General features: G+C 40.2%; 1 protein-coding gene across 3 annotated transcripts in view; it reads left to right on the top strand.

Annotated features, from left to right (window-relative positions):
- The window catches only part of HIPK1 (homeodomain interacting protein kinase 1), a 27,204-nt gene extending 868 nt beyond the window's left edge, over positions 1–26,336 (top strand). The window contains exons 2-17 of one of the 3 annotated variants that reach the window (XR_014896041.1): positions 457–1,534; positions 8,102–8,225; positions 10,519–10,638; positions 11,469–11,555; positions 12,270–12,454; positions 12,832–12,994; positions 13,690–13,912; positions 14,799–14,920; positions 16,514–16,648; positions 19,240–19,382; positions 19,592–19,774; positions 20,162–20,377; positions 20,643–20,881; positions 21,248–21,384; positions 21,516–21,599; positions 21,705–21,779. Coding sequence is in view for 2 of the 3 variants with exons in the window: in XM_085306541.1 (XP_085162667.1) it covers positions 459–1,534; positions 8,102–8,225; positions 10,519–10,638; positions 11,469–11,555; positions 12,270–12,454; positions 12,832–12,994; positions 13,690–13,912; positions 14,799–14,920; positions 16,514–16,648; positions 19,240–19,382; positions 19,592–19,774; positions 20,162–20,377; positions 20,643–20,881; positions 21,248–21,384; positions 21,705–22,190 (3,639 nt within the window). In the remaining variant the exon portion in view is untranslated. Of the gene's footprint in view, positions 1–456; positions 1,535–8,101; positions 8,226–10,518; positions 10,639–11,468; positions 11,556–12,269; positions 12,455–12,831; positions 12,995–13,689; positions 13,913–14,798; positions 14,921–16,513; positions 16,649–19,239; positions 19,383–19,591; positions 19,775–20,161; positions 20,378–20,642; positions 20,882–21,247; positions 21,385–21,515; positions 21,600–21,704 lie in introns of all 3 variants that reach the window. The other 2 variants (XM_085306542.1, XM_085306541.1) reach the window with 2 other exon arrangements.
- Positions 26,337–26,575: the final 239 nt, after the last annotated feature.

Below are 26,575 nucleotides of genomic sequence, written 5' to 3'. Positions count from 1 at the left end.
CGGCCGCCCCGCAGCGCTTCCTCCGCGGAGTCCTGCCCGGCTCTCCTGCCTTTCCCCCGACTCTGCTTTGGCAGCTCAGGCGAAGACAGGCCTGGAAAAAACATAGCCTCTTCCTGCTTTCACGCTACTTCCTCCGTTCTTCCAGGCCCGTTTTCCCCTCTTGCACTGCGGTTTCCTTACCCTTTAGGAAGTTGCGTAAAGAGCTGTCTGCTCCTTGTACTCTAGGCAGGGACTTAAAATACAGTAGTTCAGCAGGACAGCCTCACTCTGTGGATGCCCTTCAGAGCAGCTGTTCAAAAGATTATCTTCCTAGGCAGTAGGCACCATGTGGTAAAGTGTATAGGCTAGGGTGCTTAGGAAAATACTTGTCATTCTGGTTCTTGTGCAGACGGAAGATCTTGTTCTGTCACAGCCTGCTGCCACTGAGTGATCCTAATGAGTCCTCTTCTTTTGCAGGTATGGCCTCACAGCTGCAGGTGTTCTCCCCTCCGTCAGTATCCTCGAGTGCCTTCTGCAGTGCCAAGAAACTGAAAGTGGAGCCCTCTGTCTGGGATGTTTCAGGACAGAGCACTAGTGACAAATATTATACCCACAGCAAAAACCTCCCAGCAGCTCAAGGGCAAGCAAGCTCCTCTCATCAGGTAGCCAATTTCAGCATCCCTGCTTACGATCAGAACCTCCTTCTCCCTGCTTCTTCAGTCGAGCACATTGTGGTTACAGCAGCAGACAGCACCGGCAGCAGTGCAACAGCATCCTTCCAGAACAGCCAAACCCTAACGCATAGGAGCAACGTTTCTTTACTGGAACCATACCAAAAATGTGGATTAAAAAGGAAAAGTGAAGAGGTTGACAGCAACGGTAGCGTGCAGATAATTGAGGAACATCCACCTCTCATGCTGCAAAACAGACCTGCGGTGGGTGCTGCGGCCACGACCACCACGGTAACCACAAAGAGCAGCAGTTCCAGTGGTGAAGGGGATTATCAGCTGGTCCAGCATGAGATCCTGTGCTCTATGACAAACAGCTATGAGGTCTTGGAATTCCTGGGCCGGGGGACATTTGGGCAGGTGGCAAAATGCTGGAAACGTAGCACGAAGGAGATTGTAGCCATCAAAATCTTGAAGAACCATCCTTCCTATGCTAGACAGGGCCAGATAGAAGTGAGCATCCTCTCTCGCTTGAGCAGTGAGAATGCTGATGAATATAACTTTGTTCGCTCCTACGAATGCTTTCAACACAAGAATCATACATGCCTTGTATTTGAGATGCTAGAACAGAACTTATATGATTTCTTAAAGCAAAATAAATTCAGCCCATTGCCTCTGAAATACATCCGGCCAATTTTACAGCAAGTGGCTACTGCCTTGATGAAGCTAAAGAGCTTGGGTCTGATACATGCTGATTTGAAACCAGAAAACATTATGTTGGTGGATCCTGCACGCCAGCCCTACAGAGTGAAGGTGATAGACTTTGGTTCAGCCAGCCATGTGTCTAAAGCGGTGTGCTCCACTTACTTGCAGTCACGCTATTACAGGTAAGTACTGATACAATACTGGCTTTTATATGCTGTACTGTCAGTTAAGCTGATCTTGATAGGATGCTGGGGGATCACATTTACAAATACCACTTAACTCTTCTGCCTTAAAGTTTAATTCCAGTGAGAGGGGTGGTAGGGAGGAAATGATCAGCCTACCCAGCATCCTGCATGTTTCCTCTCCACATGGAGATTTCTTCTGAAACTTATATATAAATAAATAGAACTTCTGCTTTGCAGATGTGACATAATATCTAGTCCAATATCTTCCTCTGACTCTAGATCAGTGCAATAAGTTGATATACCTGCCCCTAGTTTATGATAAATGTGTGCAGAACAAACCAGGGAAGTAGTATGCTACTAGTAAGTAGTACAGATTGGCTTGTTTGTCACAATCTGAAGCTACTCCGTTAGCCATAGTCATTTAGCAGGAATAGAAGTCAAAGGGATGCCAAATTCTTTTTGTCCTTTTTATTCTGATCCCATCTAGTAAAGAGTACATGGGTCTGAGCCTGCTTCACAAACACAGAACTTCTTATATCGATACTTGATAAATCATGCTTTTGTGAGACTAGGAATTTTAAGATGGTTATGAGCTAGATCTGTGTTTCCTTTAGCAAAAGATAAAAATGGCTTCAGCCCTACTGCCATTTAAGAACTTAAAAAAATCCTTTATTATGAGTAAACTGTTGTTAAAATCCAGAGGCTGTATAGCTGAAGAAAGCTGTGCTTTTTCTTTTAATTATTCCTCCAACTTGATTCTGTTAATAGTGTGTATTTCAATACAAGTAGAAATAGACTTCAACAAATAGACATAGAGCTTCTGGCAACAGAGGAACATGAAAAACCCCAGTGCTATGTTTTAGCCTGTGCTGTGCTTTCAGTGGAATGTGAGTTTGCTTGACACAAAACTTAACTAGTATCTAATCCTTGCAGCTGAGATGGGAGAGAGGACTCAAGACACTCCACCCCATGCTGTTTCTCTGCCCTGTTTGATGCGTCTTTCCCATCCTCCTAGCCTCAGTTTAAAGCCCTGGCTTATTGCAGGCTTGTTTTGTTTGTTCATCATACTGTCAGTATCCTTGCCGTTTGTTTTGTTTTCTACTCCGACACTTGGTACCAGCTTATTGTGTAGCTTCTTTCAAGTGATATACTCTTTTATTAATCCATTCCTAAAGATCTTTTCCTAGCTTGTGATGACTGATCTTTTCCAATCTAAATATTCTTTTTTAAATTGCAACTGTCTTTTATTCACCATGGCTCTGTTCAAATGTTTGCTGTCTAAAATACATTATTAATTTTGTTGTTGTTTTTACACTGAAAGAGATGAGCAGTGATCAAGAATCTGGTCTGTGCAGCAGGTGTGGGCAAAGCAGTTTGGGGAGGCATATAGTGCTTTCCAGTTTCTGATATCACAGAAAAACAGATTTGGCTGATGGAAAAGTAGCAAGGGATGATAAGTATCTTAAAGAGGCTGCTGGGAGGGAAGCTGCCTGCTTCAGCTGCATATGTTGAGCTGAACTCAAAGCCACTTCCGCCTCCCTGACAAGGGGTGACCGACACTGCTAGAAAGGCAAATAACCTAAGATTAGATGGCATTTGAGACTCCCTGCTCAAATGAAGTTGAAGTATGCTATGATGTGGAAATCTAATATTTAGAATGTTATGTAATTAGTTTTGATGGTGGTGGTTATTAAAGTCCACATTCCAGGAACTTGTGGAGATGGTATAGAAACCAACTTACTGTGGGAGACCTGGATTGCTTTAAGCATATTCACATTAAATTAGTTTTCAGGTAGGATCTAAGTTTGAAGTTGTTTCAACACTGGGTTTAATAAAACAGTATAGACCAATTCTTTATTTGGTTCACTGTCAGCTATTAAAAATAAACGTCCTTTGTTCTATGCTCACTTCTTTTTGGTCTGAAAACCCTGTTACTGGCACTTACATAGCTTGTTCTCTCCAGCTGTGTCCCATGTAGTGAAATCTAAAACAGCCAAACTCAGATGCTGTAAGATGGATTTTCTGATATGTATACCCCGAAGGAATAAACAGTCCTTCACAAATTATGCTCAGTGCTGTAGCTCAGAACAGGTTTAGAGGGGAAAAAGCGCAACCTCTGTTTATTTAGGAGCCATTGCTTTAAGGTGCATATTTCTCAAATGTCAGTTAAATGTGCTGCTGTTTAGCTTGGGCTCAAACTATGTGACAACAAAATGGGGGATGCCCTGGTATGCTATCTTCAGTTCACTACCTCAGTTGGATTCAAGATGCACTCAGAGTTTTGACTCAACTGCTTGCTGCTTCTGGCCCTGAGCTAGTAGAAATCCTTCATGCTGCAGCCTAGTTTTGAAGTGCTTATACCTCTTACCACTTAATTCTTAGCACCTCTACTTACATGTCACAACAAAAATGCAGATGTGAGGCTTTGGGCCATTGTGTACTACCTGTAGTGACAACACTGGAAGCAGCTACAATGTTTCATGGCTGCTGCTATCCAAGTGAGGAGAGGTCAGAAGAGCACTCAGTTTCTAATGGCCCTCTTGGCAGCTGGACAACTTGCATCTGCTTTGAAACTGCTGGAGCCATGCTTCCAGATTGAATGTAGCATTGGGTTTGTTAGGGCAAGATCTACAGTTGTTACGCTAATGTCTCTGCAGAATTGTTAAGGCTAAGACTGATCAGTCTCTCCACAGGTGTTACTGCTGCCTGTGCAGAATCCTAGTCAAGAAGGACAGTGTTACTGCTGTGACAGTGTAAGCAAAAGTGCCCATGAGGAATCCTTTAGCTCTGAAGCCTGGCATGGGCTAAAGGTAGACTGATTTGGCAGYCACACTTCTGTGGGGTGACTAGTTTCTACTGCAGTGCTGAGATCTACTAGCAGTAATTTTTGACTTGGAATGTAGATTATATGCCTGCTGCATCAGGGTATGGATGCTTTGGCTCTTCCTGGGGAGGATAAACAATAGAAGGAAGTGGACATCTTGCAGAAATGAAATTCCCCAGGAAGACTGATCTCCCTGCTGTTCAGAGACAGAGCTTCATCTGTGTCCTGTGTTGTATGTAAGTACAGCCGTCACATGAGCCTTACTCAGATCCCCATCTTCTGGTGTTTCCTGTGGGTCAGTTTAGAGGTGCCTAGTGTCTGAAGATACTGAGCTCAAGGACTGAACAATTCAGGCCGTGAGAAGGTGGCATTAAGTGTTGAGGGAACTTGGAGTGTGCAGTAAGATCTCTTTCTTGCTTCTACTTTGGGCTGTGTGCTCTATTTCTGTCTCAGTAATGTTGGCCTGGGAAGCAGCAGTGCATGCTGCCAAATCTAACTTTCTCTACTTCCTAATCCAGCTTCGAGCAGTGATCACGAATTATTCACTGCATTGCTAGTTGCTGTTGTACAAGCCTCATATTTCTATCCTCCTCCAAAAGGAGACGGGTTAGAGACCAGTACGTAAACGTAGTATACTTTGAAAGGTTGAAAGTAAGTTTCCGATTTTTTTCCACTACTGCTGTGAATCTGCTCTCCCCTGAGACTGCCTGGGCACACTTGCTAACCTTGGAAGTCAGAATTTGGCAGGCACATATGCAAAGAAAGAATGTTGTTGATTTCTATTTCAAAGAGCTTGAGATAGTGAAGATCACTTTAATCTTTGACAGCCCAGCTATGAAAGTGACCTCGGCCTGTTGTCTCATTTCAACTCCCACCTCATAAGGCCACTAATGATAGCAGTGTAAAATAGGAGATGAGAGAGATTCCAATTTACCAGCCCATTCTTGGAATCAGAATGAAATCAGGTGGTTTGTGAGAAGTTCGTTTATTTAGTTTAAGTTCTAGGGAATACAATGCACAGAATTCAAATTACTATCATTTTGATATTGAGGTTTCAGAATACATGAGTCTGTATGAGTACRTAACGAGCTACAACATCCAGCCTTTGTTGACACTAATCTCTTTCCATTGGAATCAGTGGGACTTTTTCCATGCAGTTGTGAAGGATTAGTATGCTCTGCTTATTCCTCAAGCCACTTGCATTTTAACTTACATTTGCCAGTCTAAAGGGAGAAAAAATATGCATGTAGCATTCATCATATGATGGATTTGGGCACTATCTGATTTGGAAATTCTTCAATAAGTAGGATAATCAAGAGGTTCAATGCAGTTCTTTGATGATAGATAATATATTAATGGCACATAAGATTCTGATTTTTCTTTGTGAATATCTGCATCATACTCACTCTGCTGGTGGAGACCCGAGTGCTGCAGAAATGGATTCCTCTTGTTCACACCCATTAGCTTATAGAAAGTTTGGCATATTCTGACATAGTTCTTTAAAATAGAAGAATAGAAATTCAAAAGAAGAACTGGAGAATAAAGTATTCAAAAATCAGATATTTATCATATTTACATAATCGTTTTATATTAAAACATATCTGAAGTTATTTCCAAGCTTTCTGGTGCTGGAATAGAATCATAGAATCATAGAATCAGTAAGGTTGGAAGGGACCTCTGCAGATCATCTAGTCCAACCTCCCTGCTCAGCAGAGTCACCTAGAGCGTGTTAGACAGGGTTGCATCCAGGTGGGCCTTGAATATCTCCAGAGAAGGAGACTCCACAACCTCTCTGGGCAACCTGTTCCAGTGCTCCATCACTCTCACAGTGAAGAAATTCCCCCTCACATTCAGGCGGAACTTCCTGTGCTTCAATTTCTGCCCATTGCCTCTTGTCCTGTCCCACAGGACAACTGAAAAGAGTTTGTCCTTGTCCCCTTGACACCCTCCCTTCAGGTACTGATAGACGTTGACCAGATCCCCCCTCAGTCTTCTCTTCCCCRGGCTGAAGAGGCCCAGTTCTCGCAGCCTTTCCTTGTAGGGCAGGTGCACAGTCGAGAAAGTAGAAGCTGATCAATGGCAAATAAAACAGGTGGGTAAACAAGACCATGACAGTTAATGGAGAAAGTGTGAGAGTGACCTGGCTGAAGTTGTCTTTCAGTAATTGGGGTAATAGATTGCCACGATTCTGTTCTTATGAGGCTTTGACATAGTAAAAAAGCTACTTGCACAAAAGCTTAAAAATAACGAGTAGGTGTGACTATGTTGCTGTAGTCAGGTTGTTGAGATACCTTTCTTTTTGGTAGATCTTGCACATTCTCAGATGCAGTGACTATGGGCAACTGGGACAAGTACATTCTTTTTGGAGATTGGCTAATTGTAATTGTGCACAGTCACCTAAAACAAAAGCTGTATCTGTGTCACCACAGCAAAAAGGGTGATTAATTGGAGTAATTTCTTGCTATCTACAAACAGTTGGGAGGTGTGTTCAGATTGAACAGTAGATGACAGTGAGTATGGTCTGTTGACACCTGTACATTATGTAAGTCCTGTTTTCAGAATTCGGTAGAAAGATCAGAACTAGTTTCAGAACTTTTTCTAACAACAGAGGTGCATACAGTGTAACGTGAGATATGGTATGCTAACCCTAGGGCATGCTGCCCAAGTCATGTCCAGAAAACAAGATAGCCTGGAATTTAGGACTCTTTTGTCTTCTTTTGTACAGGTGTTACTTATGCATGAAGAAAATCGAAATTTTAATATCTCCTGTACTTTCCAAAGTAAACTCCCATAGCAGCTCACGTGATTCTGGCTGTGCTTGAGTTTTGTGCTGTATGCAAATGTATGGGTAGACTTAGCCTGACAGAACTGCATCAGTTTGTTTCGGAGCTGTGGTGTGTGAGGTAAAAAGTTGTACTAAAACATCCTTTTTTGTTATGAGTCAGTACCAGACAGAAATTTCCCTGCAATTTCAAACTGTTGCAGAAGTAAATCCTTCCTGAAGTTTGAGTGTTTTTCTTTTCCCATCAGGCTCTGCTAAGAACTAGGCCAGACAGGTAGATTTTGCATTAGGTGTGGTTGAGTATACAGAAACCTGTAACACAACTTTGCAAAGCAGTCTCAATCTCCAGCTGTGTTCTCTTCATCGGTTTTAAACATGAAACTCTCCAAACAAAGCCTGTATGAAAACCAGTTCATAGAAACTGAGCAGCTCTTTGAAGAGCTTCTTTTTTTCTGGCTTTGCAGATGCATTTCTTTTCCTCGTGAAAGCAGGCAGCTTTCTGTAGCTGGTTACCTGGGCTAATGAGGCCTTCTTCGGAGAGAAGTCTGAATGTTCCTGCCAGAGCTTTTCTTCCAAATTCTGTTAGGGTAGGTTGTATGCTGTCTCAGGGGAGCCTAGAGCCATAAATACTCTGTCCTGTGTAATTAAAGCAGCTAGTAAAGGAGTAATCTTATATCACAGTTGCGTAAGGCCAGCTTGGACTCATTCCCACCTGGGAGTTGGAGGCTATCATGGCAATAAAGCAAAACCGGCCCATGCTGCTAGGTGGAAAAAAAGGTTGGGATCTCTTAGGACACTTGGGGAAACATCTTCTGCCTTAAAGGGAGTCGCTTAGTTTCACACAAATTTACTTGTGCTTGGAGGAAGGAAGGAAGAGCATTATCTAGAGTAATTGTAACAATGAACTACATGATTTCTGAGCCAAAGATTTCACTTTTTTTTTCCTTTTTTTTAACAGAGCTCCTGAAATCATACTGGGTTTACCTTTCTGTGAAGCTATTGACATGTGGTCACTAGGCTGTGTGATAGCTGAGCTGTTTCTTGGCTGGCCTCTGTACCCAGGAGCATCTGAGTATGATCAGGTGAGAATGTGTGCTGGATGTGGGGATATTCTGGTGAAACCACAGTGATCTGTGTACAGACCCTCTGAGTCCAAAGTGTCATACTTCAGATTTCATCTGATACAGATCGCTGTTGTCTATTACCTTAAGCTCGTTTTCAGTCTGTGATATTCCCATCACCTGCTTCTGTCATTGTACAGGAGAACACAGAATTCTATGTGTTTTTACTTGAGTTTACTGTACTCATACAATATATAGTGAATTTACATTTAATCCCCCTGCCTCCCAACCTCAAAAAGCTGTTGAAATACCTTCCTGTCAAAACAGAAGTGAGGCATGTGTCCTGGCTTGAAAAGCCCTCTGTAATTTCACCACTAGGGCAGTTCTTGCACATAGAGACAAAGCAGGCCTATCATTCCTGTCCTGTTAATAGCTACCAATGCCCTCATTTTTATGCAACTTCTGGGCCCCAAGCTGTCTCTGAAATACAGGAACAAGAGTCTGAAAAGGCATCTTTAATTATTTCTTGTCATGCATACTTAGCCTTATTACCTAGACTAATCAGTTGCCTATAAAAGGACGAAAAAATCTGCGTAAGGGGTTCTTCTGAGACTAACTTTTCCATTGTGGTTCTTGTGCCTTGTGACAATGCTTCATATACTTTTCTTCATGTGATGAAGTGACCTTTCTCAAATTATTTTTTTTTAAACTTCAGTTGCATCTTCCCAGCACTGTAAATTTCCAAAAGAAAAACACACTGTTACCTCAATGAGTAGAATGAGTTAGAAAATAACCGAGGTACAGGATAGTGGTTTTCTTGCACAGTGAATTGTGTGTAATTCTGAGAACCTTATCTGGGCATATGGGTGGGTGGGGAGGAGGCATTTTTTCCATTGCTTAATATACAAGATTTTTCAGTCGTTTGTGAGGCTGCAGCAGATGTGACTTCATGTGATTGATTTCAATATCTGAACTTCCCCTGAAAAGCAGGGATGGCTTGCTTGCTTATTTTCTGAGATTCTGCTACAGCAAATGAAAGCCCAGGCAGAACCTTTGAAGAAACCTCCCCAGCAACGCAGTTCATGTGCTGGGATAGAATTTATGGTTATTTTGTTAAAACAGTCTTTGGCCATAAAGCATGAGTTATGTCTCAGAAAATCAGAAGTCTTAATTGAACTGCTGGATGAATATGAAAAATACTAACCTGAAGACACTTCAGCTCCTTGGTGTCATAAATGAAAACAGAATCAACAAATACAAATGGATTACAAGCTGTATCAACCAACTTAGTGTCCTGCAATGTTCAGCTGCTTGAGAACAGTGGAAGAGTTTTGCAAACAAGAGATGAGATACATTAAAGGAACTATATATGGTATTTTGGACATAGCCATGTTACCTTCACCCTTTTTCCAATCCTCATTTTTGTAAGAGGATTATCACCTTTTTTTTCTTAAACTTTATTCTTTTAAATAGACTTTTTTGGGGGGGGTCATAACAAAAGCAATGTCATATTTCTCACTGTATATATTAAGAGGAAATGGCGTTGGCAATCCAGGCAACTTTTGGAATATTTGAGAAAGCTTATTGTTGATTTTTTCATAACTTGCAATTTTCTTTCCTTTTAAGCACCTGTTTTTACTTTTGCTGTTTTTCCTGCTGTTAGCTCCTTACCAGTGTCTTATTGATTTATTTGCTGCTACTCAGCTGCATTTTCTATCATTCTTTTTTTTTGTTTGTTATTGTTACTTGTAAAATAAAGAATATGAAGACTTTTGAGGATGTAAGGGTCAGATTGTACTAGAGATTTGGTCTTACTTTCTTAATTAATGAGAGCTCTGCCATAACATTCTTCTCAAATCACATGCCTAGACTGTATGTAGCCAGTCACAGTAGTGCTGCTTAGATACTTTTACCTTAAAGTATATAAACATATGTGGTAACTTCTGCAGTATTTTCTCTCAAAATACATGCTCTAAATTGCTGATGTGAGACACCACTGCTTTTACCCAGTGCTTTACTCATGTCTCTCTGCTTATAAACAGTCTGCTCACATACATTTAGCCCTCCAAAAATCCATAAAATAAGACAGATTCATGAAATACCTAAAATTTCTGCAGATGACAAGATAGAAAAGGTTAAGTGTCCTTAAAAATACTTAGAATAGTCCCTTTAATTTTGCAGTTTCAGTTATCTGGGCATTCTGTATTTACAGCCTATTTCCTGTTCACTGTGAACAAACCTGGCTAATAACTACTCCCTTACCTCTCGGTCCAGTATACTGAGAGCCTTTATACTTTTCTTTTTTTTTCCCTAGATCCGTTATATTTCACAAACTCAAGGCCTTCCGGCAGAGTATCTTCTCAGTGCAGGAACGAAAACAAGCAGGTTTTTTAACAGAGACCCAAATTTGGGATATCCACTGTGGAGGCTAAAGGTTTGTATGTTTTTTAACTCCTAACTCTGTTTTGTTCATTGAGGACTTGATATCAAGTCACACCTAGTTTTAGTATACTCTGAAAAGTTTCCAATGAAAGATTGGCTTCTAAATGCTGTTCAAATATAGCTGATTTGTGTATTTCCCTTCAGAAACTGTACAGACCTCCTAACTTAACTTATCTAACAATAGCAGCTGTGAGTGATAGCACCAGAAAAGTGTGGGTATTAAAGTAATTGAGATAATGGTTGCGTATTGTGGCCTGCTCAGTTTTGGTGAAGTATGTCATCTTGTTGTCATCTGACAATGAGAAGAGTAAAATAGAAAGTATTTCATGAAAGTGTTTGTTAGTTTAACAGAAATCTATTTGTATGCTGGCAGAAGACAGGAAAGAGTCAGACATGCATTTGTTTGTCTTTAATACAAACCTACAAAATGAAGGCAATTTTGCCTTTCTTCTTCTTTGTAAAATAAGACTTCAAAACATGTTTATAGTCTTTCCTCTTCCAAAATCAAAAATTCTTTAAATTTGACTCCTCAGATGTTCCCTAATGCCCTTCCAGGTCTTTTGGCACTGCTCAAGGAAGCCTTGAAGTGCTCCACTGATTTAGTTCTTAATTCAACTTCTATAATGTCTCAGCTTTTCTGTGAATGATCTTCTCAGTTTAGGAAATGAGAACCCACGGCTGTTTTGGTTTGGCCTGCTAGCAAATTACTTGTTTTAAAGCAACCGAAAGATCACTTGGCTCAACTCTTATTGTTGCTTTTTCTTTATCCTTATTTCAATACAGGATATCTCAGTTTATATTAACAAATGTTTTATTTTGTAGACTCCAGAGGAGCATGAGTTGGAGACAGGAATAAAATCAAAAGAGGCTCGGAAATATATATTCAATTGTTTGGATGATATGGCGCAGGTATATGGAGAAAACTCTTAAAACACAGATAAATGTCATTTTAAGTACACACACGAAGATACCGGGGTCTCTAAAAAGGTGACCCCTGTGTCTGAGCAGTCCTCTTTCCCATGGTGTTAAGAAATGGTTCAAATTTGGCTCAGAACTCATTGCATTAAAGACTATCAAAACGTTAATTATGAAGCTGTTAAAGATTTCTTTTCCTTTCTTAGGCCTTGATCTGGTAGATGCAACAAATGTGCTTAACCTGTACCATTAGAAGTAGTCTACTTCTGGTAGACTGTATCTGGATACATTATAATACTCTGAGGCATTGAACCTTAAGTATGTTGGCCTCAGTTTTCCATTGCTGTTGTAGCTCTTATCATCATTTTACATCTGTGCAGATGTAGATTCTTACCATTTTGATTTGCTAGCCTTTTGTACCCCTCTGCACAGAAGTAAAGAGGGACGTGTCTGCCAGGCAGTGAAAAATGAAGCTTGGTTGATACCTATTGAATGCCCCAACTTCATATTGAGGTGAGAATTCTGTGTAGAAGCTTCCCTTCTTGTGTTAGACATGGGCAAGGGAAAAGTTATGTGAGCTATCATTATAGTACCTAAATTAAACTGACTAAGAGAGAAAATGAAGATTACTGTGTCATGTGAAATTATGCAACTGTTCAGCAGCAATGGATTTGGTATTTGCCTTACTGCTCTTATTTTGTTTTCAAGGTGAATATGTCTACAGACTTAGAAGGGACAGACATGTTGGCAGAGAAGGCTGACCGAAGGGAATATATTGATTTGTTGAAGAAAATGTTGACAATTGATGCAGATAAGAGAATTACTCCGCTGAAGACTTTGAACCATCCGTTTGTTACAATGACACATCTGCTGGATTTCCCACACAGCAATCAGTAAGCTTCCTCAAGTTTCATGTTTTGCTTCAGGAAGATTTATTAGAAACACAGAATAGCACATTTCTACCTTCTGCCAGTGTTGTTTTCTGCAGTTTCTGGCTAATACGAAAATTGCAAAAACCATATACAAGGAAACAACTGTTTATAACATTCTTTTTCATGTTTTACCAAACTGTGAGAGTCAGCAGGGTGCTTAACCAGGACTTACCTCACAGAAATATATACTTCTATTGCTAGTTCTAGGATGTTCTTTAGGAGTGGGAGGGAGCCCTAAAAGCATATGCCTAATTAGAAACTTGGCATGTCTCTGTTGAGGTATGTTGTATGTACTGTTAGTACATTTCTGATATTTCCTTTCTATCATTCTGTTTCAGTGTGAAATCCTGCTTTCAGAATATGGAGATCTGCAAACGAAGAGTTAATATGTATGATACAGTGAATCAGATTAAGAGCCCRTTCACAACGCATGTTGCTCCTAATACAAGCACAAATCTGACAATGAGCTTTAACAACCARCTCAATACAGTACACAATCAGGTAGTTATATCATCCTTTAGCTGTGTTATAATAATCTAAGAAATGAAGCAGTCTAATTTTGAGCCTTCAGGCCACAATCTGTTCAGCAGAATAACTCAAGTGAAATTAGTTATTTTACATTGAGGCTTACACAGCTGAACAAAATTTGGCTCTATAATAATTGTATATATACTATGTATATATAATTCCATATGCTGACAGAATCATGTTGATACAACCTGATTGGCCAAGTATTATTGCTATATGAAAGATTTTGTGTTCAACTCTACAAATGTTGTGATGGCTTTTAAACTTTTCATTTAACACCTGTATTCCATGTAGTTAGTTCTCTTATGAAATTGGAACAATTTGAGCCTATTACAGACTTCTACAGTTATCAAAATGTATTGCTGTCTCAGCTTATTTAAATTGCCCTCCAGAATTCGTAGTTTGTCATGAAACTTAACTTTCCAGAACTAAGGCCAGGGCAGTCTCTTTTCTTCACTTAATCATATTAGCCTGTCACTTCAGTAGCATAAATAAAGTTGGCGCAGTTTACCAACTTGAGTTTTTTCTCTCAAGTTGTGTTTTGCTTTTTATCTGCAACTTTTTCCTGCGCTTGGTTCACCATATAATCCTGACAGTTTCTGTTGTTTGTTTTGTAACAAGTGTGAGTGTCATCTCTGAGTATAAATCTGTATATTTTTGTTTTCTAGGCCAGTGTGTTGGCTTCCAATTCTACTGCTGCTGCTACTCTCTCCCTGGCAAACTCTGACGTCTCGCTGCTAAACTATCAGTCTGCTCTGTATCCATCCTCTGCAGCACCAGTTGCAGGAGTGGCACAACAGAGTGTTTCCTTGCAACCTGGAACCACCCAGATCTGCACACAGACTGACCCATTTCAGCAAACATTCATTGTCTGTCCCCCTGCTTTTCAAAGTAAGTAGAAAAATCCTTTGGAACTGTAGTTTCAATTTGCTAAAAATGAGATGTGATTTTGGCTAAGTTGAGAACTACAACAGACCACTCTGTGTGTGTTATGTTGTACTCTTGCATCAGATGTGAGTGCAAAATCAGGTCAGACGTGTGCAGACAATTTGGTTCTCTTCCACGTCATGCTGGAACAGGTGACAGGTTCGTGTCTTGCTTGCTTAGGTTGCAGTGTCATCCAGTTGCTCAACCAGTTTTTCCCCCCAAACTTAACATGACAGCATTCCTCACAAAGCAATGAAGAGAGGAGCCTGACCTATATGAAAACAAGAAAGTTTGTGCTATATTTTGAATGTCAAGAGTGAATATCGGCTTTTTGAGTCTCAAATTCACAAGCAGGGATGCAATCATGTAGTTTGTTAGCAAGTAATAAACAATTGAACAATTGCAAATTGCAAGTAATAAAGGTAGCACAAGCATAGCTGTATTAATCTAGGAAAGTTCAGTTATTTACATATGTACCTGGATTGTGTTAGTATGGAGAGTTATATGTGAAACATGAACTGATAGTGTAGTTTGTACTTAGCCTCAAGCAATATAGTATTAGGTGTTTGAGTGTGGATGGCTTGTATCTGAAAACAAGACTGCAGATCTGAACACAGACAAGATTTTGAGAATAGTTGTATATCATTGCACTTCATCACTTCAGGACTGCAGATATATTTACTCCAGCTGGTGTTTTGTTGGTGGGCTTTTGTTAAAGGGAACAGCTTTTCTTTTTCTTCATCTGACTTTGTCTTCCATCCTTCCTGATTACCTGGTAGGAATTTTATTTTGGGAGAGGGAAGAAGAATAATAAAGCAGCTTAACTGTGTTTTGTTCTTGACCCTAACAGCTGGACTTCAGGCAACTACAAAGCATTCTGGATTCCCAGTACGGATGGAGAATGCTGTCCCAATTGTACCACAAGCACCTGCAGCGCAACCACTGCAGATCCAGTCTGGAGTTCTTACACAGGTAAATAAATAAATAAATAAATAATAAAAAGAAACAATGAGCAAACAAACAAAAAACCCCACAGGGTTAACTGCAATCCATACCACCATCTGGGAGAACCTCACTGCTCCTCTGGTGCTGGGGAGGAGTGCAGAGTGGTTCTCAGAACACTCTCAGAGGTTAAATGCAGATCAGGTCTAAGTGGTTTCCTTGGTTTTCTTTTCTTTCTTTTTTTTTTTTCCTGGGATATTGAAAGTCTAAGCTGTTTGATATTATGTGCCTTCCTAGTTTAGGGGTTTGATTTTATAAAGTGAATAAATATATAGTTTCTAGCTGTTAAAATCGGGCTGTGTTTTTGCACAGGTGTATGTTGCCTTATAGATAACAGTATACATTTTTGCCTACCCTTTAAAAATAATAGAGCAAATTTTGCAAGAAATTAAATCAGTTCTGTGAGATCTTAGTAAACAGATGTGGCAATACAGATTATTCATGTTGTAATCTGATCTTTAAATCAGTAAAATTATTTTTGCACCTTTCTTGATTATTTGCATTGTTAGTGTGAATAAATGGGTAGCAACACCATACTTATTTCTCTGCTGTTTGCAGTGTAAACAGCATGCAATAGCAAAAGTCTTAAGCCATGCTAAAGATTGGTATTCTAAACATTTTTATTGTGCCATAAACAAAAACTACTTTTATTTCCAAAAAAAAATATTGTTTTAATATATAGTGAGTGCCCCATGATTAGCAAGTTTTATATAGTGAAAAATTGTAATTGCCTTTATAATTAAGCACACATTTATTTGCAAAGCCTTAATTTCTACTGGCATTAACGTACTTTATTAATTTGACTATCCAGGAAGTATATTGTACTTACTGACCTGCTTGTAGAGGAGTAATTGTAGTTTGTTTAGTCCAAATAATTTTGGTGGCATTTGGTGATCTGTTTTGTTTAGGATAATTGTACAGGTAATGTTATCCAAAAAGCAGAATACAATTGAAGGAGGCCCACCAGAACCAAACCCTGTTTTTCCTGAAAGTGCAAAGTGTACACTAAGAATCTAGTTTTTAATAAGATATTTGATGGATTAATGTGTGTTTTAGTAGTTTCATCACATATAACCTTGCTCTTTAATGATACAAAAGACCTATGGTGCCTTTTGTTAAATCCCTTAGTTTATCTCTTTCCAAGAGTACAGTACATGAATTCGAGGTAGAGTATTAAATGCTATGTTTTGCTAGGGGTGAAGGTTGTGTAACGGCTTTGGGCAGCGTATATAAGAGACAGTCTAATTTCCTCTCTGGAATCTATTTTGACTAAAGTACCATAATACCTGAACACTAGCTTGTTTTTATTTTTTGACTGTGCCATTGGAAAGACTGTGTCCCCGAATTTCCTGTTCCCTGTGTTCCCCTCGGGGGTATGTGATTGCTTAAATGAACATGCCCAGAGAGTCAGAGTGGTGGTTTTATTGTATCCATTACAATTCTGGAGTCTACTCAAGCACGATAAAATGCCAGTCTGTGGTGAAACGTTTTCTGGCCCTATTGCTGAACCCGCTTACCTGCCTTGGTACGTTTGTTTCACTCACTGCCTGATCTACATTTCAGGGAAGCTGTACACCACTAATGGTAGCAACTCTTCATCCTCAAGTAGCCACCATCACGCCGCAGTATGCGGTACCCTTTACTCTGAACTGCGCAGCCGGCCGGCCAGCGCTAGTAGAACAGACGGCTGCAGTACTGGTAATTGCCTCCCTTGATTGTGTTCACTAACTGAGTTTTTGTTTTAACTTAGAATTGCAGAGGGCATGGAAGCATGTGCCATCTTGTGGCTGTGTTCTTGCTACATCTTAATGTCTTGTTGTTTTCCTTCCCAACATTGCTGAAGCACTGTCTGACTCTGATGTTTAGTGTGGCTCTGTAAAGAATCCAGATCCATTGACTGTTAGTTTTTACTAGCCTAGTATTATAAAGCTCTTCTAAGCTAGGCCATAGAAGAGTTATAATTGTTCTTGTTCTTTGCTTACTACCCTATCTTTGCCTTTTAATTATTGAATACAAAGGAATCGGCCTCTAGCTTGACTCTGCTACAGGTACCTGGATGGCCAGAATTTGAACTACTTGGCAAGTTAGCTACGTATTTTGTTTTAAACACTTGTAAAGCTTCTTTGCATGTAGAAATGTTTCAGGTCGTTAAGCACAAGCTAAATCTCTAATGATAGCAAATTCTTTAGTTTATTGCTTTTAGCAGTCGATTTCTCTTAACTCTGTTGAACATTGACAATAATTTTCTGGCCTTTTGTTATTTATAGCCAATCACAGGTAGCTTGCTTCATCCAGATAAAGATACTGTTCTTCACAGATACTTTCAGTTCTTACTGTATTTCTTGGTTGAAATTAAAGGTGAGCTCTAGTTTCTAAAATGGCAATAGCTAGTTATCATTTGAACAATTAAAAGGATGCGGGATGGGAATCAACACATTTTTTGAAAATGTACGTTTTCAAAATTGTCCTCTTTTGTATTCATCTGGTGCCTGCCTCAGATCAACTTGGCAAGTACCACAAAGAAGTCATTGTAAAACTCCAGAATCAGATCAGTGAAGCTTACGAAAACATTGCAGTGCACTTAAGTACTGGTATCCTCACATGTCTTTCAAAGTACATTCCATTTCTTATGTGAACCATTTTGTTTCTTGTGGCTTTAAACTGGTAGTTTGAGTGTCATTTTCTTCCAAGATGGAAACCTCTCTGAAGTGGAATTTGCTCAAGCCCTATCCGTATGAGGATGAGATTAAAACCCACTCATTTGAGTTCTTCTAAACCAAGTTAACCTCTCCCTGTTTCTGAGGATGGGAAGGCAGGAGAATAGGTTCTACTGGGTCACAACTGCAAGCTAAAAAGACCCAAGGACATATCTCCTTTTCTCCTCCTGATTTTTGATTGCTGAAAGGCTGCAGTTTAGGCTCTGAAAACAGCAAGGGTGACTATAGCAGAGCTTGGGACACAAGTGAGTTATTAGTGATGTTTGCAAAAGTGTATTTGGGCTTTTGATTCAACAGGCAAATTAAATCTGTTCTCCTGCGCATGTGCAGCGGGTCTGACATTCAGCTCCCCTGTGTAGTAGTGGGAGATCAGAGTAAGCTCTCTCTAAATGATGTGCCTATATTCTGAGTTTATGTAACAACATTTTGTTCCATGGAGAACTTGTATTTCTGTTTGGATTCTGGGGGCCTTTGGCGTGAATTTGCTCACCTTTAGTGCTTCCGAAACTTCTCCCCTGCTGCTTCCCCTGAGTTTGCATTAGCCATTTGCTAAGCTTTGCATATTTTTGTCCTTCCTCTGTCAAAACAGTTCGTCGCTTGGAAGGCCCGGTTTCTGCCTCTCGTTGGGAATTTAGATCTTGCTGTATTAAACTCTCTGCTTTGTCTTGTGCAGGTGTTGGCTTTTGGAAAGACGCATGGTGTGACTTTTAACATATTTCTCTTATTTATTTATTTATTGTTATTCTGCTTATGTTGGCAGAGGTTTTAGCAGTTCTCTGCTTTGAAGGCCTCTTTTTTGGAACCAATATTTGTAATAAGTGGATCTGTTACTTGCAGAAATATTTTAAGATGGTGGGTGTTTATGGTTTTGCAATCTAAACTGCAAGAAAGAGAGCCATATGTGTTCAAAATCATAAAAATATTGTACCGCAGAACTTTAGTTTTTTGTAGAAAATGTTGCATTTCATCAATTTGAAGAGGAAAGTTAATAATTAATTGAAAATAGTTTTGTGTGTTTCTTGTACAACCAAACATGTCTCTCAGTGCACCTTTCCTTAACATACTGATTACGTTTTCTCCTTCAGTGATTTAATTGAGGTAGAGCGAATTTCTGTAGTAATATCACTGCCTCAGCTATCTCAATGTGAGCCCTGTAAACCAGAAAAGCAGAAAGGACTAAATTGGCCTCATATTTTGGAATGCTTCAGCAAAGCAGTGTGCATAAAGTTACGTGAAAAACATTCCCAAATGCTCTGTTATGTGTGGCATATAGACTGGTCTTTTCTCCCCTTTTGCAGACAATTCTTTCTGCAGTACAGTATTAATACCCCCCTCTTCCCCGAGTGACATCTATGACACAAAAAGTTAGCAAAGTGTTTRGGGAAGCTTGTTTCTTTGGTTTTCGTGTTCTCTTGATGGGCTGAGGCCATTTGAGGAAGTGCAATGATACGTCTTTATCTCTGCAAGTTAACAATCTACATGCGTGAATTTATTGCTTGGAACAAGTCTCTTTCTCCTTGTCTGTATGAACTGAAATCTAGTGAATCTGTTTATCTGTTTGCTGTTTTGCAGCAGGCCTGGCCTGGGGGAACCCAGCAGATACTGCTTCCTTCTACTTGGCAGCAGCTCCCAGGGGTTGCTCTGCACAACTCCGTTCAGCCAACAGCTGTGATTCCAGAGACGATCGGCAGCAGCCAGCAGTTAGCTGACTGGAGGTAGGGACTATACAGGGGTGGATTCTGTGCCCAATGGAAGTGTGAGCTATTGGAGTATTATTTGCGGTGCACAGAATTTCTCTGTCCCCTTCAGAACCATGCAGCAGCTTAATGTGGCTGGGTGCAGCTTGCAGTGCCTGCAGTGTAGTCATGGGGTCTGGGTCTCTCTTTTTTTTTTTTTTTTTTTTTTTTTTTCCTTCTTGCCCCAGGAATGCACATTCCCACGGAAATCAGTACAGTGCTCTCATGCAACAGCCATCGCTGCTGACCAACCATGTGACTTTAGCTACAACACAGCCCCTGAATGTTGGAGTTGCTCATGTTGTGAGGCAGCAGCAAAGCAGCAATGTTCCAGCAAAGAAGAACAAACAGCCAGCACCAAACTCAGCCAAGTAAGTGAGCTGAATCAGGAGAGTGACTGACCACGTGCTTTAGTGGTCATACAGAGGTTTTACATGTTCAGGACATGTACTGCTATGGCACCAAAAAATTACAGAACTGAAATCTGACTAACAGAGGGTGGCAGGTTCCTGGCAGTGCCAGATGAATCGATTGTGTTCAGAGCGTCACTGACTGTATGGGTCCCTTCTGGGATGTGTACCATGGCTCTCGACTGTATGAGTTTAGTTCCATGAAGRAATCTGCACGGATGCTCTGCTTGTGTTTCAAGATGTTTCTTTTTGTCTATGTGCTCTGGAGCCTGACTGTTCTTAATGCTGCTGATGCTGTGTGTCCCAGACTACTGACTTGTAGCTGAATACTTCCTTGGTTTTCTTCAGGCCCAACTCAACTCTAGAGACTACGCCCTCCCAAGTTTACTCACTCATTGGGAGTAGTCCTCTGCGCTCCACCTCCTCCTCCTCCAATGTGCTCGTCCCAGTGCAGGAGCAGCACCAGCCCATTGTTATCCCAGACACTCCAAGCCCCCCTGTCAGTGTCATCACCATTCGCAGCGACACTGATGAGGAAGAGGACAGCAAGTACAAACCTACCAGGTAGGAAGTTAATTTAGGAAGCCTGTAATGGTTTGTCCTGAGCTCAGCCCAGGCATCAGGAAGGTTGGAGAGCACTATATTCAGAGCCCTGGCTAGGCTAAGAAACACTGTGTAAGACAGGGAATTCTATACCCTGTCCAGTGTGGTGTTTGTTTTTCTATTAACTAGAATCTCATCCATCAAGTAGGAGGGTGTGAGATCCCAGAGGGAGATCTCCATATGTCTTGTGGGAAAAGCTAGAATATTTCTATTTTTTTTCCTACAGTTTGGGCATGAAGCAGAGATCCAATGTCATCAGCTACGTTACTGTTAATGACTCCCCTGATTCCGACTCCTCCCTGAACAGCCCCTATRCCACAGACCCACTTTCCTCTCTCAGGAGTACGAGTGGTGTCCTGGAGCTGCCTAGCAGAGGAGCAGCTGATAGCTCCAGCTCTCGGACTATCATTGTGCCACCGTTGAAAACACAGCTTAATGACTGCATTGTAGCTACCCAGGCTTCAGGTAGGTTGTGCTCTCACAGGTTGCTCTGCTCAATTATCTTTGTCATGGCTCAAATACTGTCTTATCCCCAACAGTTTTGTACTGTCTGCATTAGGTCTGCAGCAGCTTCAGGTTTCACAGCTGCTGTTCTGAGATCATGAACCTTGGTCTGTTTTCAAGTTCACTCATACATTTGCCTTTCATGTATGTGTTAGGCTGTATTTACAAAGATCTGTAAAAATTCCCAATGATTTCTTATTTAATGTAATTTTAAATTGTAGTCAAAGAAACAGGTCTGTCCTGTGTGTCCTTCAGTTACCTAAGCTGGTTATCACAGTGCATGGGATATGAGAGGGAAGAACGGACTAATCTGTTGAAATCTTTCAGGCATCCTGAGCAGCACCAGTAAGAGCAAGCCAGTGGCCTCTGTGAGCGGGCAGTCATCAGGATGCTGTATAACACCTACTGGGTACCGCTCACATCGCGTGGTGACGAATGGTGTGCAGCCCCTCAATCTCAGCCAGGTAAGCATTGTGTTCAGGACCTGCCTGCATTGCACAGGACCTGCCTCTGCACTGTGGAATCCCAGGTGTAGCCTATCGTGGAGGGAGAGTAATCAGTGGAACTACAGTAATCCTTCTTGAATTTACTTGAGGGTATCACAGAGCTGCAGGTGTCTTGACTTCATGGAAGGGAGGATCTGACAGAAGTGCCAATCAGTCCTGCAACTAGAACACAGGTGTTGATCGGGAGGCTCTGGCTGAACCTTTCCTCACTCACCTCCTCTCCACTGCGCTTTATACTTAGGATACTTACTAACTTTATTTACTTCTTCACCTTACAGAACCAGCAAACAACAGTGCTGGCCTCACAGGAGAGAGGTGGAAATGCAGTCCCACGTAGGCAGCAAGCTTATGTGGCACCACTCACATCAACTATTTCTCAGGCTCCCTACACGTTTCAGCACAGCAGCCCAGTGCATCCCCACCTGGCAGCAGCAACAGCAAATGCGCATCTATCCAGCCAGCCACATATGTACACTTATGCTCCAACTACTGCTGCAACACTAGGCTCCACCACATCCATCGCCCATCTCTTCTCCCCTCAGGGCTCTTCACGGCATACCACGTACGCTGCCCATCCTAGCACACTTGTCCACCAGGTCCCTGTGAGTGTTGGTCCAAGTCTGCTGACCTCTGCAAATGTTCCACCTGCCCAATACCAACACCAGTTTGCTCCCCAGTCCTATATTGGTGCTTCCAGAGGATCTGCTATTTACACTGGATATCCACTGAGCCCTACAAAGATCAACCAGTATTCGTACTTGTAGATCATGGTAGAGCACTGTCCTGCAATAGACCGGAGAGATTGGAGAAGGATTTCAGGTGAACCTTTACCTGGTGATGAYTGCCTAATTTTTGTTTATCCCTGATCTGGTTGTATGTTGTTCAGAAATGTCTTTGGTGAGCAGTCACTAACTGAGCAGCATGCTTTGTTACTAGTATGAGGGTCACTAATTAAGTTTTTAAGATTTTACTTACTTTTTATAGATGCTTTTTAAAAGCTCATGTTTCCATTTATTTAAAATTATTCTGTTAAGTGAATCAAAAGGGGAAAGAAAATCAGTGTCTTGAAAGATCCTGATAATTTTTTTTTTWAATAGCTTAATTTAAACAAAGACTAGCAGGTTATATTTTAGCAGCTTGCACAAATCCATATTGCCACTAAAAGTATAATGTATATTTATCTCAGAACATTGCTAGGGCAGTTTTAAAATCAAGTTTAATATTTTAACATGTTTTCTATTTCACTTTCTCTCTAAAAAATTGCTGGTTCTGCAAATGGCAAAAGCCATTACATCTCTTTATTACRTTACTGTCAAGGTTTTTGTTTGCTTCTCTGCTTTGTTTAAGGACTGGTAGAGGCACCTGCCTTGTGCTAGTAATGGATATTCAGGAGTCCCTGTAAACCCTAAAATCTGTTCTGTTTTCTTGAAAATTCTGTGTCTCCACACCACAGCTGAATTCTTATCATTGCAGAATTCTTTTAAGTTTTTCAAAATATACTCAAGATCTGACTGTGTAACAGAACTCGACAGCTTTGTCGGAATGCTGTAGTCTTCAGTTGAGAATGAATAGCTGTGCTGCGCTGAAATTTGGTTTCTGCAGCATATTAGATGCTGGCCCTAAAATGGAGCTGGATTCCTTCACAAAAGCACAGGGCTTTTCTTTGTTCTTTTTTTCCTTACTGTTTTTTTCCTGACATGATTAATTTAGGAGAGAGTTGAACAATTGAAATACAATGAAACATCACTGTATTGTTGTGTACAGCTTTTTATACTTCTGTGAGCGTATCCTCCTGGATATGTCAACAGCTACTTTAAAGCGCTCTTATTAAGACTTGTATACAGTACATGCATGTAGGAATTGCAAAAAAAAAAAAAAAAAAAAAATCCAGATTTTAAAGTTTATTACTGAATTTAAAACTATTTTAGAAGTTTTGTATTGGTGGTGTTTTAATATTTTACATAAAATGAAATATGTACATATTGATTAGAAAACTATAACAAGCAAAACTTCCTGCTAACCCCAAATGTTCTGTCTTTGTAATCAAAATGTGTAGTGATTATACTTGAACTCTGTACTTAGTGTTTGTCTAATTCTTAAACGTTCCTGGGGATGGAATTGATGTATTCTTTGTATTTAAACCAAAATGAATTGATACATGTTGGAATGTATGTGATAAAATGCAATGGTTAGAGCTCATCACTGTAGCACTGAGAGAGGAGTAGAGCTTCATGAGAGAAAAGGATACCTTCTGATTTGTTTTGCACAGGTATGTGTGATGAAGAGTTGTTTGGTGTGTCCCCTTATTGTAGTGCCTTAAATGATGATGTAGTGTGAATAGAGTTTACAGTGAGCTTGCCTTATGAGGGACCAGCAAGCCCCCGTCGAATTGAAGCAATTCACTAAGCTTATCACAGCAAGAAGAGCAGTATGTTGCATAGGTGCATTGTTCTCAGTTTTAATGCTATCATAAAAAGCTACATTTTTGTTTGGAGTGAAGCGATGTTTCCTTAAAGCTTTTCATTGAAATGGCACGTGTACTGTTAGATGTCTGTCAGTGCATTTCGAATAGGGTAGTGCTAGGAATGCATTGGAATGTTTAGTCTAATATTGCAGAAGTGATTAAATATGTGCAATCACTTTTTATTAGATTAGTATGGTGTTACTTTCCCCCACGTTAATAGCAGACATTTCTTGTAAAATATTGCTAGCTTGGTGATAGAATATTTATACCAAAGAGAGCCTGCTGTAAAGCACATAATACCATTAAAAAGTTTTTATAATGCTACTGCTAATGTGGAGTTGTTGGAAAGATTYGTCAGCTGTAGCACTAGTTAGTGTTCAGAGGAAATACCTAGTTTGGATAATCAGTGCAGTTTTTAAACTAAACTTTGTTTTTTTGGTTCCCCTGTACTAAGAATTATTTCTCCACCTCAGTATGTAGAGAATTATCTTGTCCAAAAGGATAATAAACTGGTTTGAGCAGTAGTATTACTGCAGCAATAAGAGGTTTTGGTAACCTTGAATCCCAGTTTATATTCCGTCCAAGTGGAAAACAGGCTAGGTGTCTGACTGGTATCTGACAAGAAGTGCAAAATCCTTTTCTGAAATTCCACATTATTGATAGGAGAAAGTTTGGCCTGAACCTGAAAYTGAGGAACTGTTAAAGGTTTGGCATCTCTTTCATTAGAGGGAGCAAGGACTTTGGAACTGGACGGTAGCATTAGCGACATGTTGTTCAGTGTACTTYTATTCAGAGCACTTCTGTAAATGTGAGGATAACCAAGCAATCTTGATATTTCACATCATTGGTGTAAATGATGCTATTTGTTGCTGAAAGCACTTTCTTACTTTTTTTTCCATATTACATTGCCTGTGTTCAGTACTTTGCCTTGAGATACCTTTTGGGTACAGAGTTGTGTCTTTCCATCAAAAGGCAAAAAAGCTCCAATTCCTGGGTTTCAGGAAAATAAAGACCTCTAGCAAAATGTGCTAGTAAGTTGGAGAAAAACTCCCCTCTCCCACCCCTGCAAAGCAGAGTGAGACTAAAATGGCCATCTATCTTTAGAGTCCTTATTACGTAATTAACTCCAACCAAATATGTTCACAAAGCCTGATATCGCGTCTTCTACTGTTCAAGTTTCCAAAACTTTTGAAACAAGGGGACAGGGTGGAAACTATGTAAATAAGTTGAAACATACCCCATTTGAAACAAGTCTTTAGTTACCCTGAAATTCCTCTGCGATACACAGCATAAAATAAACAAAAAAACCCTATCCCAGCAGGGCCAGGTCTTCATATCAGTGCTGGCTCCACTAGTGTGGCTGATTGAAGTCTGGCCCCYGTGTGTTTTGCCCAATTTAATATATTCTGGTCTGCTCTAAGGAGATACATCCCTTCTTCCCATGCATATCCAAGTTCTTTCAAAACAGGTTAAAGAATCGAGTGTCCTCACTGTCAGAGCTCTTACACAGATTTTGTTAGGCAACATGCTATCTCTGCATAGAAATTGAAGTCCTCTTTAACTCCTCTCTCTTCTTCTTTTCTTTCATTTTTTTTTATTTTTATTTTATTTTTTTTTAAGTTGCCCACCATAGATGAGGTTTAGGGTTCACTTCTTGAATTTTTATAACCATGATCCCATCTAGACTCATTTGTGTGATTCACAAACTTTTAAATTGGAGTTGTTCCTGCTACCTGACCTGCGTTCACAGCTGTGATGGCCCCTGCAGAGGCAACTTCCTGACGCTTTCCTGCTTAGCACCTAGTTGATGGGATGCAGTAATTTACCTCTGACTCAGCAATCTCTTTTAGTAGGTGAAACTAAATTGCTTCTAAATGACAGGATTGGCACAGCCCTGCTTTCTTTTTTATTTAAACTTCTGAATGGTGCCGCATGTCCACATGGTTGTTTGTTGCTAAACTTTATATAATGTGTGATTTCAGATTCGGCTTGAAATATATCTATCTCACTACATGTAGCAGTACATTATATGTAATGTTAGTATTTCTGCTTGAATCCTTGATATTGCAATGGAATTCCTACTTTATTAAATGTATTTGATATGCTAGTTACTGTGTAAAATTTAACTTTCTTTTATGGTTGTGCTTTTCCTTTTTACAAGCCGCTAGATACAGGTAGTTTCTGACAATTACTGATCTATGTTTGTATTGCTGATGTACTTAGGGGTTATGTAAAAATCATTTTAACAAAAGAAATAGATATTTAAAAATTTAATACTAACTATATGGGAAAAGGGTCCATTGTGAAAACATAGTTTATCTTTGGATTCAATGTTTGTCTTTGGTTTTACAAAGTAGCTTGTATTTTAAGTATTTTCTACATAATATGGTAAAAATGTAGAACAATTGCAATGCATCAATAAAAAGGGTTAATTTTCTGTACTCTATTCACTTAGTCACTTGATCTGTAAAGGGGGACTGAAAAGGGGTTATCTGCAATGAAATACGAGCACAAACTGTTAGTCATTTTCTGCTCGCTACATGTGTAGCAGGATGTCCACTGCGGCTGTGCCACACGGATCCTTAGCAAACTCCTTCCAGAGAGGTGTAGCCGGGAGTGTGCGGCACCCCCAGGGATAAGGCCCATCTTGAGATAAGAAAACGCTCTTTTTCTTTTTTCTTTCTT

The sequence above is a fragment of the Rhea americana genome, unplaced genomic scaffold (assembly GCF_003343005.1).
Source record: "Rhea americana isolate MKP2758 unplaced genomic scaffold, rheAme1 scaffold_241, whole genome shotgun sequence".
In the NCBI taxonomy this organism is placed as follows: Eukaryota; Metazoa; Chordata; class Aves; order Rheiformes; family Rheidae; genus Rhea; species Rhea americana.
Note: the sequence above shows the minus strand (reverse complement) of the source record. Positions and strands in the feature narration are given on the sequence as shown.